This window comes from Pempheris klunzingeri, chromosome 17 (assembly GCF_042242105.1).
Source record: "Pempheris klunzingeri isolate RE-2024b chromosome 17, fPemKlu1.hap1, whole genome shotgun sequence".
NCBI lineage: Eukaryota > Metazoa > Chordata > Actinopteri > Acropomatiformes > Pempheridae > Pempheris > Pempheris klunzingeri.
The window spans coordinates 9,908,939-9,921,722 of NC_092028.1; the positions used below are offsets into that span (position 1 = coordinate 9,908,939).

The 12,784-nt window shown below is 43.2% G+C and overlaps 3 protein-coding genes across 4 annotated transcripts; 1 reads left to right on the forward strand and 2 right to left on the reverse strand.

Annotated features, from left to right (window-relative positions):
* Positions 1–205: 205 nt before the first annotated feature.
* Positions 206–3,976, reverse strand: ankrd54 (ankyrin repeat domain 54). 2 transcript variants are annotated; one of them, XR_011585565.1, is made up of 9 exons: positions 3,295–3,976; positions 2,859–2,906; positions 2,662–2,760; positions 2,315–2,386; positions 2,086–2,133; positions 1,317–1,441; positions 1,071–1,178; positions 599–936; positions 206–558 (listed from the first exon to the last, which is right to left on the reverse strand). XR_011585565.1 is itself a non-coding variant. In XM_070847345.1 (8 exons), exons 1-8 carry the CDS (start codon positions 3,698–3,700, stop codon positions 862–864), a joined length of 981 nt encoding a protein of 326 aa, XP_070703446.1. In that variant the 5' UTR covers positions 3,701–3,976; the 3' UTR covers positions 206–861. The 2 variants fall into 2 exon arrangements, 1 of the variants encoding a protein (XP_070703446.1); XM_070847345.1 differs by having other exon boundaries at positions 206–936.
* A 205-nt stretch (positions 3,977–4,181) lies between these two features.
* Positions 4,182–9,657, reverse strand: foxred2 (FAD-dependent oxidoreductase domain containing 2). Its single transcript, XM_070847813.1, has 10 exons — positions 9,529–9,657; positions 8,776–8,999; positions 8,377–8,682; positions 8,042–8,293; positions 7,568–7,882; positions 7,273–7,439; positions 6,816–6,981; positions 5,780–6,006; positions 5,509–5,679; positions 4,182–5,016 (listed from the first exon to the last, which is right to left on the reverse strand). The coding sequence occupies exons 2-10, from the start codon at positions 8,994–8,996 to the stop codon at positions 4,784–4,786; spliced, it is 2,058 nt and encodes a 685-aa protein (XP_070703914.1). The 5' UTR covers positions 8,997–8,999; positions 9,529–9,657; the 3' UTR covers positions 4,182–4,783.
* Positions 9,658–11,156: 1,499 nt separating this feature from the next.
* On the forward strand, positions 11,157–12,734 carry hmox1a (heme oxygenase 1a). Its single transcript, XM_070847346.1, has 5 exons — positions 11,157–11,289; positions 11,426–11,537; positions 11,665–11,880; positions 11,964–12,236; positions 12,415–12,734. Exons 1-5 carry the CDS (start codon positions 11,240–11,242, stop codon positions 12,580–12,582), a joined length of 819 nt encoding a protein of 272 aa, XP_070703447.1. The 5' UTR covers positions 11,157–11,239; the 3' UTR covers positions 12,583–12,734.
* The last annotated feature ends 50 nt before the right edge of the window (positions 12,735–12,784 follow it).

Sequence of the window (12,784 nt, forward strand, 5' to 3'; positions counted from 1 at the left end):
GCTTTGGTAAGGCAGCCAATCAGAGCGGGGGGAATGTAGCCACATTAGCAACACATAAGCTAAACTCTGCTACAAGGTGTACTACTGCCCAAAAGGCCCTCTCATTTAATATGTTCATATTTAAATAAGCAATGCAAACCCATTTACACATAGCATTCTTTATCACACTGTAGGAAAGACAATATGTCACAAATATAGCCAAACATATTGATTTATTGATTCACATAAATTCATCTCAAACAACAGTAGAATCAGTTTTACAGTACAGTTCACGTACAAAAGTAACATGCAATACAAGAGAAAAGGCAACAAGATACAAAGATGCTGTTGATAAGAAAACCAAAATTACAACAGTGAAAACTGCTCAATCATAATTACTGGACTTAGCTGGTAATTGCAAGCAAAAAGATGTCACACACATATACACATATATAGAGAGCTGAGGTCCCACTGCACTTCTGGTTTAGCTTCCTGCTCTCAATGCATTTTTCCCTCAGGGTCTTAGAATTTTTCTGAAACCAAACATTTGACACACCTTTTACACACTACACTACAGCGCTGAGCATTACAATTTCAGCATCTTTTTATCTTAACCAACTATATTTCTGTTAGCATTGCTCACATGTTAGTCTTGGCCAGATGCACGGCATCAAAACCTCATCAGAGTGTAAATGCTAACAAAATAGTTCTTGTTTTATCTTGGTTAAAATGACATGGTGTTCAAATGTTACTGTACAGTACAGTAGGATAAATGATAAATATTTACTTTGGAATCTGGACAGAAAACCCCGACATTAAGGTTCAGCATTTGCTAGTGAAACAGAGGCTTGCAGGACGCCAGCTCTCTATACACTTTATCTTTTACCTATCGCCCAAATTCTGTTTCTGTAGACTGAGTGATGTAAAACTGGCCAATAAATCAGTCACCTCATCCACCTGCAAAAAAGCAAAAGTTCATACGACTATGTATTAATTGATGAAAATAAATGCATAATAAATCTCCAAATGCAGACTTAAAAAAAACACCATAAACCTAAAATCATGAGTATCAATGAGTGTGTAGTTTTCACCTGTTCTTTGGTGCGGGTGTGCTGCAGCTGTGTCGAAATGTGCTCCAGCCTCTCTTTAGCTTCACTCTGGCCCATTAGGTTCAGGTATTCTCTCAGCATTTGAATAATCTTAAAGGAAATTTCAAATAGGAAAATCTTCACCAATACTGTCATAACAAATGCAGACACAGTTGCTGAAACAATCAGGATCTATCCAAGTCCCCAAGTCTTGACTCACTAAGCCAGGCAAGTTAACGCATTCTCTACCTGGGTGACTTCCCCTCTCAGGGTTTCTAAGCAGCGTGAATCTCCCTCCTGCAGAATATTAAGCTTGGAGCGTGCCAGATGCAGAGGGGTCCTGCCTGCTCGGTCGAGGGCATCCACACGAGCTCCTAAATAAACAGAGAAAATAAAGACAAAATAATCTCTCTTTTACACATGCTTGTTAAATTGTTTCAATGAATTCTCAGTTACAACCGAATTATAATCACACTCTCTAGAGTTTACACCTCAACTACATTTTAATGGAATTATGTTAATAACTGAAATAATTATAAATTAGCTTCTGTTTGTCTGCGTCTATTTCTGTGTATGTCCACTGAGAGCAAAAAGCAGCCGTCCTGATTGGCTGACAGCTGTCCAACTGAATTATATACTGGGACAGTGAGAAAATAGCACTCTATACATGTTTAATCACCATTTTCGACAAGAAATCAGCACAACACTACTTTTGATCTACATATTATTACCGATTGAACTCATTAATACATGTAATACATGTAATACAGGTAGCTGCTGTGTTTTAAGTGTTTGGTGAGTAACCATGTTATAGGTGGAGTATGACGAGTTTGTTTGGGAGAGATCTTCCAAGGAATAACCTTACTTTATGCACCATACCTTATATATGCTCCTTCAGGTTTAGTGTTTAATGAAAAAAGAAGTTGATTTTATCCCACCTTACTTACAAATGTCTCCTATAACTGAAACTGAGTGACTTGCATACAGACAGAATGCAGCGTCTCTACAGTGGTCTCACCTCCTCGCAGCAATGTGGTAATTACAGGCACGTGGTTGGTACAGGCCGCTGTAGAAACACAATTAAAATGGGCAAGTCGCAACACAAAATGCAAGAATACAACTGCTTTCAAACACTTGTTGCATACAAAAAGAAAACCGCTAACATTTTTGCTTTGTGTTATTCTGCAACTCTTCATTTTAACGGGTGTGATCCTACAGTAGGTGCACAGTTAATTGTTGTCTCTTACCCAAATGGAGAGGGGTATTCCCCAGACTGTCTCGCTGGTTGGGGTCAGCGCCGTGGCTCAGCAACAACTGCACTACAGACAGACAGACAGACAGACAGGATAACAGCACATTTAATTGTTAAAATTCAGACTAACTAACATAATTGCCTGCAGCATGGTAAACAACTGCTGCAATTGACCACAATTACCAACTCTAGAAAGGGCTAAAATTCACAACTAAACCCAAAAGGTTCAGGAAACTGATCCAAGTTAAACATGGGCAGAGTAAGATTTCTTGATTAACATAGTAAATATTGATACCTACTGATAAACTCAACTACAGAATTATCCTTTAATCACAAACCTACCAATGCTTTCATTGCCATTGCATGAGGAGAAATGGAGGGCGGTCCTTCCCTTGTCATCTGCTGCACAGGGATCTATGTCATCCTGCAGGAGCTTCCGAACTAGAAGAACACAACTTTATTGGCAAAGCACAGCGTGTAATCACCCTTCCCTTACACCACCTGTTAGGCACTTTACTGCATCACCTCACTGATCATACCTGTGTCGATGTCGTTGCTGTTGGCCGCTTCCCTCAACCTTTTCACAGCTGTGGAGATAAGACATTCAAAGTGACAAGTATGTAAATATGGCTTTATGATTGCATGAATGGGGTCAGGTTGTGCTTCATCAGAGCAACAAAGAAAGGCATCGTTCACATTTACACTTTCAAGAGGGCTGCATGTTTAAACACCTGATATTGTAACTATGCATATATTGATTATCAGTATCACATTGGGCATGGATGGGATGTAATGACACTGATGTTAAGAGATGACACCAGGTTTCTACTGAGATATTAATAATATAACTTTCACACACATTCATGTCAGCTTGTGTAACTTCCAAACACAGACAGCCTATCTACCTCCCACCAAAACACACGCACATCCATGTGTTTATTCTCCACATTAACAGACAATATCACCGTCCCTTACCATAAATATCTTTACCAATAGGACCGAGGTTCCGCACGACTCTGTGGTGCCTCCTGGCCCGGCTCCCCGTCATCTTCCCCAGCTTGCTCGCCACCCCGCCGCCGCCGCCGCCACCGCCACCAACCTCTGCCCGGCCGGGCTCCCACAACAAGTGCAGGTACCTGAGCTCTTTGTCGTCTCTCTGTCCGACTCGACCTAACACCACTTTACCCTCCCCTGTCCCGCTTATCCCGAACCCGACGGCGGCGGTGCCCCCGTCGTCCATCCTCTCCAGGGTGCCACGCTGCTCGCTGTCCGCCACCTCCGGAGTCTCATCTCCCGGTCCGGGCTCCACCATGTACTCCCCCTCGGAGCTGGAACGGTCGTTATCCGAGGCTGTAGCAACGATTGGGCTCCACCCGTCCATACTTTATCGTTACATATGGATGGTGTGTCTATATGACGCTGCTACACACGCTCCTTACTACTCATGCAAAGCGAAAACGAAATAACGCTGCAGCCGTCTTTAATATCTGCTCCACCAGGGGCCATTGCACGGTAAGTCAACTCAGAAAATACCCCATTTAAGTGTCCCCATCCTGGATTGATTGAAGTATCCTAACAGCAGAAGACAACCTGTTTTTGAAGCACCAAAATGTCCCCTATTTCACATTTTCCATTTCCTTGGGTAGTAGTAAAAGGCACACCCATTGTACAGTCAACAGTTTCAGAGCGGCGACAGCCAATCAGATCCCGTGTTGTTCATTTGCTCCCGTCCAATAGGATCCACGCAGCCGTGCAGCCAATCAGAAAGTCCTCACGCTGAGCCAGTGAGTGTGGAAAAATCAATAATATGCAACAAATCATGTTTATTTGAATAAAAAAAAAAAAAAAAAAAGACACTTCTCCTCCACTCAATGTACGTTTAATCAGGTAACATCATGTAAAATGTATAATGCATAATCATTTTGTAACACCCACCCACTACCTACACAGCTTCACATAATATAGATTTATATTATATGAAAATGGCATTTCATAATGTATATAAATATTTTGGGAAGAAAAACATAAGGGAGCATTCAAGGTCCAAAGTGGCTCTCCAGTTATTAACAGTAGTTTCCATTCTGAGGAGGTGTGAGATGATTACCAGAAGAGGAAATACATATAGTTATGCATAATTTCTTAGGCTTTCCTCTAATCTTTACTTGTTTATTGTTGCTTGTTTTACTTTTTGGACCCTTTAACATGATGGAAATACAGACTCTTTGGTTGAAATCAAGTGTTAGACATTTACATTTGGTGATGAGGGGTGTGCAAGTACCAATTGCTTTATTTTAAAGGGGTCACAAGCCAAAGGGTCGGGAACCACTGATTTGTTGGGTGGTATAAAAAAAAATATTTGGTCTTGCAGTGGGAATAGAATCATTATGGGTGCTGGAGGTAGCAAGTCTGAGGGACCTAAACAGCATCATAGGCATAGCTTTAACAACACACTTGGGTAAAACAATCAGAAGTCAAGGTTCAGTCCTGAAGACATGGAGGCTCCAGCTTGCGCCAGGTAGCTTGGGAATGCAGGGTCAGCCCCTGATGTGCGTGCATCTTGCTCTGTAGGCATCAGACCGGCGTCGTGAATGTGCTGCCACAGCTGGCTGCTGTGAGGGACACCCTGCTGCTTCAAGTATCCATGCTGACAAAACAGCGGCGGCTTGCGGTGGGTAAGGGATGAGCGGAAACACGATTCTAAACGTGAGACATGGGAAAACACGGGAATACGTCGATGAATGAATCCCGTGAATTTCCAAAAGTCAGATGTGTGCTTGTCAACAGGGATGTCTCCCATTTTAGTGTATCTAGCGTTTTAGTCATAACTAATGTGCTGCATCTTGAATTTCTTGGTCTACTTTCTTTTTTACATTTTTTTTTTGTGCATTTTTTTCTTGTCCTGCTAATTACTTATTTTCATGTCTGTGTGCAGGGAGGTCAGTTGCAGAATTGTTTAAAGTATATTAATTTGCCTGATCCTGTTCTCAGCACTGTGTGGGCACGTAACAGGCTGTGAATGACTGGCCTATTTGTTGTCTGAAACCTTTGCCTTATATAATAATAACAATATTATTAATAATAATAATAATAATAATAATAATAACAGAAAAAACTCTTGCTGGAGGCATTTTCTGAGCTAAATGTGTTTCACAGGGCTAGGAACAGATCAGCTGCAACATGAAGCTTTACCTGCATAGAAGGCCCTGAGGTCAGTCTGGACACAGTGCTCCAGGAAGCGCCGCAGTGGCTGGACGTGAGATACGGGACCATCCCATTCTGTGAGGAAGTCCTCAACCATGTGGTGAATTGCCTTGGGCCTAGGTAAAGGCCAGCCATTGGGACAGAGCTTCATTTCCTCCTCTGGGAAAAAAAATTAAGAGTTTGTCTCCTCTTGAAACTGCAGCAATTATATTCCTACAAAGCACATTTGCGTTTTAATGGTAACAGCATTTCTACTCACCAGTAGGGAGTTTGTCATAGAAGTATAAAACAGGGTGCAGGAAGTTGGATTTCCAAGCTTTGGTCCAGTCTGTTTCTGCCCTGTTCCGCCCCAGAAAGTCTATTTTCTTCTTCCCATACTGCATGACTAGAACTACCAGTCCATGACTGGACACCTTGTGGCCCGACAGCGAGGAGAACTGAGGCAAAGCCTGGAGTGGAAACTCCTCCACGTATTCACAGTGAGAGCTTATGGTCAAGGAGAGAAGAAAGGGCCAACATATGATGAGCACACAGGGGATTAAATATACTTCTGTTTACTGTGAAAAGGTCAGGTAAGGTCATACCCTGTAACATATTTTGGCGATTTTATGCCTATGAGGAGGAGTATGTAGTAGTATATAATGACAGTGAGAGATACTTCTATGAATTTTGGCATTGCCCGGACTGATTGAGTCACTGCTTGTTAAAATTGTAAAAGATTATACAAAAACTTATTTGGAGTTTTTCATTTTAAACATATCATGAAGGTTAAGTAGGTAAAAATGTATTTCTTGTAAATGAAACATTTCATCAGTAATACTGGGGAGTGATGTTGTTAGATAAGATAAGATAAGATAAACCTTTATTCGTCCCACATTGGGGAAATTGTATTTTGTTGAGATTCCTCGCTAAGGATTCTGATCCCTTGGCATTCAGCCACTGCCCTCTCACATTAATCATGAGGAGCCAGTTAAAGTGGTTTGGGTGTCAGTGCCTCCTGGCCAGAGATCACATCCATTCAGAGTAGTTCTAGACAGAACACAACGTAGAGGAGACCCCTGGCAGACCTGGCAGACCCCGGGCATGTAAGAGGGAATATATCTCCCAGTTGAGCCAGCAGTGTGGAGGAGCTTTGGGATTTAGCAGGAGCTGTTGACAGAAACAGCTGGGGAGCAGCATCTGATCAGGGATGATCCCAACTCAGTAATTGACAGTGGGCAGGCCTTATGAATAATGAGCACAGTGGGGAAAAGCAAGTTATTACTGGTGATATCAAATGAAAAAAATGTACTTACCCTTGAAGAAGAATAATGTCCCCGAGCACCTCAAACATTTGGTAGGGCCCAGAAGCCTCGCCGACACGCTTCAGAATCCAGGACTGCAGCTGAGTTGTCAACAACTTTGTCGACGGCCACTTGTTGCCATGGTAACGCTGTTCAAGCACGCGGTGTACAGCTCGTGCTGTGGCAGAAGATCCATACAAGTCGTTCAAATACTACCTTGCTTACATGAAACAAAAGGGCTGCTATATTCAAATGACCAATTGCCAAAAGTCTAATCCTGACTGTGGCCCATGTAGCTCAGCATTCATGATCCACATTCGCACACTCTTTACTCCGCATCCTGCAGCTGGAATCAGACCATGCAGATGTGGTAGTTGTGGCTAAAGGGGTGCTCTGAACGAATGAGGACTTGGACCTTTTTCAACAAGCACCGTTTGCACAAAACAACAAAGGTCTGAAGGACTTTCACCTGTGTAACGGAATCCATGGACGAAACCGCCAGCCGATGAGCGGTAGTCTCTGGAGTGGGAAGCGGTTCCCAGCACAAACAAGCCAGGGGTGCTCTTCCCTTCATACCAGGCTGTCACCCCCGGCAACCTTCCTTTTGCATTGTCACTGTTCGGTGGGCAGGCAGAGCTAGGGAGGTTATTTTTAAAGAAATGTGAATATTATATAGCAAAACAGCCATAAAAGTACATCACTTGTCATGAAATCACTGATACTGACACAACACAGTGAGCCTATCACGTTACATAAATTCATACCTGTCAAATATGCTGAAGTTGAATCGGAATCCAAGGCATCGAATCACACGGTCGTAGGGCTTTCGCATAGGGAAGTTGTCTATGTGATACCCCGGCAGTTCTTCTCCTGCCACACCAGAGCTGTTCTTCTCCTCCTGGTGTTGTATGTACTTATTCAAAGTCAGGTACAACTTACCCTTCTTCTCTTTCTTCTTTCCTGATCTCCTCCCGCCTTGCTCCTTTCGTTGAGTGAGAACTATTTTCTCCAGGCGTGCCTCCACCAACCCATCAAGGGACTTCAGCTGATATGTGTCTATAAGCTCATTATTCACAGCTCTGGAAAACACGAAACCAATGAGTCTGTTTATGTTAAATGTGTCGACGGCACCAATGCAGTTGGAATAGTTGAATAGATGCATCCGAAGTAAAAAGCTTCTTAGACAAACATAAAGACTGAGAACATAAGGGAAGAAGTCACTAAATCTTCAGCACTACCTGAGGTCTCCAACGTAATGTGTCTGCCAAGCCAGTCGGACAGGGCTGGAGCTGAGCATGTGCACCCTGCTGGCTTTTCCCAGGATGCTCTGTGCTGTCTCAAAAGCTGAGTTCCCCTTCCCCAGAATGAGCACAGCCTGGTTCTTGTAGTCCTCAGGATTAGTGGAGATGGACTCGTAGCCTTCAACAAGGTCAGAACCGACAAACTCGACCTTCTGAGGAACCCACAAACCCGTGGCTGCCAGAAGGACGCTGAGGGACACACAGAAAACACACGATGAAATCCACAAACAATTGACACATTTTCACCTCAGGTTCAGTTTGACGCAAAATACCTGCACGTGTAGTCCGATGCATGCTGATCAGACAGGATGTAGGTGCTGTCAGCGGCTCCCTGCACTGCCCTGATCCTTCCAATGTCGACGCCATACTGCACCCTCAGCCCGAGCTCCCTCACAAACATGGACAGGTAGAGCGGGAAGGCATCGGCATGCGGGTAAAAGTCACTGCTCACTCTCTTGAACAGGAGGTCGGGTTTATCGCTGAGCAGCGAGTTCCAATCGTGGCGCAGGTTGAACTCTCGGTTCTGCCTTCCTGTGTGGATCTTGTTGATGCTGATGAGCTTCCTGTGCCTCGGGTACCTTGACGCACAAAAACAGAGCAGAGGAGGCATGTGTGAAAGAGTCGGGCGCAATCTTCTCTCGTGTGTCTCCTGCTTTCACAAAGTTTCCTACTCATTAAAGAAGCTGCCCGGTCCTGAGTTCCTCTCCAAGATGATGTAGTCTCTTTTAGCCTTGGAAAGGAAATATCCCATCTGCAGTCCTGCGGGCCCAGCTCCAAGCACACAGTAATCATAGTGGCGGGTGCCATTGTGGTGGTGGAGGTGGTGGTTTTCAACAGCATTGACACAACCAATCAAGATGAAAAGGATGTAACAAGGAAGGCTTGGATCCATAACCTGCTGGACATAACGAGTGAAGATATGACAACATGATAAATAAATAGAATATATCACATATTTAGAGAAATGTTATACCATAAGATCTCTATAAACATTCAGGGGGGAGTATAATATCCTTAATGTGGGAATAACTCCAAAGAGTTGATTACAAATTGTCTTAAATACAATGTTATTACCAGTATTGTTTATCTACTTCTTACAGCCTGCATTGGCATTTGGGCCATGCTTAGGCAACTGGCAACACAGACTTTATCCCGTGGCTCCGCAGCATTTAAATACAAATTCTGCCCAAAATTATGATGCTGTCAAACCAGAGAGGCAGCCCATCCGTCCCTCTGGAGACCTGAAATATGCGCTAAATGCGCTAAGAGACCGCAGCAGGCTCCGGACAGGAACGCCCCGGCTCTCCACGAGCTCTCCTGCCGGTGTTATATCACCCTGCTGGGGATGCGGCGGCTGCTGTCGCCCGCCGAACCAGATGTGGGGTTAAAGCGTCGCAAAAAAGAAACACGTCGATCCACGTTACCTTTTACAGCAGTCGATCCCTCGCGGCCAACATCTGTGGTTTAGCGTGCAGCAAACGTGTACAGATTTCTACATGTTTACTGTTTTGCATTTTAAAGCGTGTTGTGTGAGTGTTTCCCTCGGAAAAATCCACTTCCCCCTCGGAGCACAAAAACCCAGCGGAGGGCTGCTTGCATAAGGGGGCGTGATTAAGAAATACCAGAGTAGAGCAGAGGAGAGGAGAGGAGAGGAGAGGAGAGTGGGAGAGAATAGAAAAAGGTGACTGGGGGAAAGATGAAGGTTGTTGTGTGTGCACCATATTTCAGATGGATTTAAAAATTCTCTCAAAAAAGGGTTCCAGTTTTACTCCCCTTTAATGCCTTATGTGCTTTTTACACACACACACACACACACACACACACACACACACACAAATCTAATGCATCTCATTGAAATAATACATGAATATGCAAACGTGTCCTTTCAAATCTTTTTACTAGTAAGGAGTATCTGAGGAGCTTCAAAATCCTCAATGTTTCCACATGACACTTGTGGAAGTTACACTCTGGATCACCAGTGGTGGACTGCAACTAAATACATTTACTCAAGTAGTCTCCATTGGTACAGATTAGTGGTACTTGAACTTTACTTCAGTATTTTAATCTCATGAATACTTTTATTCCACTACAAATCAGATGGACATATCATACTTTTTAATGTGCTACAAGTAATTATCAGCTTAGTTACTTTACAAATTAGGATTTTTACACACAGTACAGTTGAAACAGTCAGTTGATTAACTAATTAGACAGAAAATAATCAAGTTAAATCAAATTGATTCTTCAGCTTCATTTAGTCTTTACGCATAAAGTGACACATACATATATTCTGATATTCGTGTTATGATTGTTGTCAGAATGCCCAACAAGCCTTTTGACAGAGACCATATGTTACTATGTATTTTTTGTATTTTACCATTACTCAGTGCAACTGTAGACTATTATCCTTACATATTTACATCTTTACATTTTACCTCTAAACTGTTCAAACGTATCATCTGTGTTTTCTTCATCGTTGCTGATAGCAAGACTTATTATTCAGAGAAGTACGTAAGTAAAAGTAAAAATACTAATACTAATAAAGTATTGGCTGGCTTATTGAAGGTATTTCATTATTGTAGTACATCATATTACTACTCATTGATACATATAAACAGAATTTTAATGTTGAAGTCGGCTGGAGCCAATTTTAAGTTCTTTATCTGCTACTGAGCAGTTTTAACAGTATAGCACTGCATCCTATCTAATAATGTCATTATATGTTTGACATGTAAACTCAATCTGAAAAGTAACTGTGTCAAATTAATATATTATGGTAAAGTACCTCAAAATTGAAAAAAAAAAGTACAGTAATTTGCAACATTTCTCCTCTTTGATCAAAGTGAGTACAAGACTCGGCTGTAAACAGACCTCTTAGATTTCTGCCTTATCATGTTTCCAGATTTTGCCACAAGAGCCACACATCTGCTTTGTCATGTTAAGCGTCAGCAGTCTGAGTGATGTGAGTCAGCAGTCACACTTCCCTTCGGAGCGCATTGTGGCTGTATAAAAGAGGCAGGAAGGAGCTGTGAGGCCACAGCGGAAAGTTAACTCCCCAGGAGGCCACAACTGCCAGAGGAACGACCAGCATAAAGGAGAGAAGACCAGATCAGCTGTTCGCCACAGTCTGCACACATGGAGACCATGAAGAGTGCCAGGAAAAATGACACACAGGAGGTTGGCAGGTATGGCAGCTCACCTCACTGGTTGATGTTCTGAGTGATTTTGAAACACTTGACTCACACAGTACTGCATGTTTGGTTTGAAAGTTAATGTAAAAGTTCCCTCTGAGTAATTGTGTCCTGCTTGTGTTGCCGTCAGTGATTTATCGGAGCAGATTAAAGCAGCCACTAAGGACAATCATGTCAGAGCTGAAAACACCGAGCTGATGCTGAGTTACCAGAAGGGACAGATCACCCAGCCACAGTACAAGGTAAAGTCTGCACACCAACTGCCTCCAATGTACACATTTAGGAGCAAAAAGAAAGAGACCATCACACTTTCTGCTCTACATATTTAAAATGTGTTGAATAGTGGACATTTATCTTTGTGACTTTCAGGTCCTGCTGTGTTCCCTCTACGAGATCTACAAGGTGCTTGAAGAGGAGCTGGACAGAAATTCCTCCCACCCAGCCATTGCACCGATCTACTTCCCTCAGGAACTTGCCCGTCTGGAATCGCTCGAAAGAGATCTGGAGCATTTTTTGGGCTCAGACTGGAGGAAGAGGGTGATTGTTCCCGCAGCCACACACAGATACGAGCAGCGACTACGAGAGGTGAGCGGACAGGAAGATGTTTCGTTACAGTTCAGGATGGGCCTGCCGTGAAATAACAGCTGAAATATGTTCTTATGTTTCAGATCGGCAAAGAGAGGCCAGCACTGCTGGTTGCCCATGCCTACACTCGTTACCTTGGTGATCTGTCTGGAGGTCAAGTGCTGGGGAAAATTACCCAGAAATCTCTGGGGCTGAGCAGCAAAGAGGGGCTTTCATTCTTCTCCTTCCCCAGCGTGACCAGCCCCAACCGCTTCAAGCAGCTGTACAGGAGCCGGATGAACAGCATCGAGCTGACAGAGGAGGAGAGGGCGGCGGTGCTGGGGGAGGCCGTCGCTGCATTTGAATTCAACATCCAGGTGAGGAAGCTTGCACATTTAATGCACATGTGGACAATGCTGTCAGTGACCAGTAATAGCACCAGGAATCACCAAAAAAAAAAAAATTAAAAAGTCACATTTTCACTGGTAAAAACAGGAAGTGAATCTGATGCAGCATAAGCATGTTACCAACGTACATTTATGCCCTTTCCTCCAGGTTTTTGATGACTTGCAGAAAATGTTGTCTGTCACAACAGACACAGCGGACCAATCGGAGGGCGACGCAGTTCAAACTTCCATGTTCTTATCTTCACCCATCATGCAGTTCACCGTGGGACTGTGTGTCGCACTGACTACCATCGGAATGGGAATCTATGCCTTGTAGGCTTTAAACCAGCATTTGTACTTGCACATACAGCACTTTAGTAATCGCTTAACGCAACACATCAAATCAAAACTGAAATTTGTCATCTGTTTTATCAAATCTAAGCTGGACGTGATTTCCTCAACATTTGTATGAACTTTATTAAAACAATCCTAAACTGTAAAAACGGTCTCCACAACTCATCTTTACGTCCTGTGTTGAA

Bases quoted from the DNA above. Each gene is read 5' to 3' on its own strand.
- ankrd54 (XM_070847345.1), bottom strand. From the start codon at position 3,700: ATGGACGGGTGGAGCCCAATCGTTGCTACAGCCTCGGATAACGACCGT. The intron at 1,179-1,316 runs GTAGAGAATGCG...ATTTCCTTTAAG, and splicing joins TGAGAGGGGAAGTCACCCAG to ATTATTCAAATGCTGAGAGA. The intron at 937-1,070 runs GTGAAAACTACA...GCTTTTTTGCAG, and splicing joins ACACCCGCACCAAAGAACAG to GTGGATGAGGTGACTGATTT.
- foxred2 (XM_070847813.1), bottom strand. From the start codon at position 8,996: ATGGATCCAAGCCTTCCTTGTTACATCCTTTTCATCTTGATTGGTTGT. The intron at 6,982-7,272 runs GTGAAAGTCCTT...CTTCTGCCACAG, and splicing joins CCATGGATTCCGTTACACAG to CACGAGCTGTACACCGCGTG. The intron at 6,007-6,815 runs GTAAGTACATTT...CTTGACCATAAG, and splicing joins GACATTATTCTTCTTCAAGG to CTCTCACTGTGAATACGTGG.
- hmox1a (XM_070847346.1), top strand. From the start codon at position 11,240: ATGGAGACCATGAAGAGTGCCAGGAAAAATGACACACAGGAGGTTGGC. The intron at 11,290-11,425 runs GTATGGCAGCTC...TGTTGCCGTCAG, and splicing joins GACACACAGGAGGTTGGCAG to TGATTTATCGGAGCAGATTA. The intron at 12,237-12,414 runs GTGAGGAAGCTT...CCTTTCCTCCAG, and splicing joins CATTTGAATTCAACATCCAG to GTTTTTGATGACTTGCAGAA.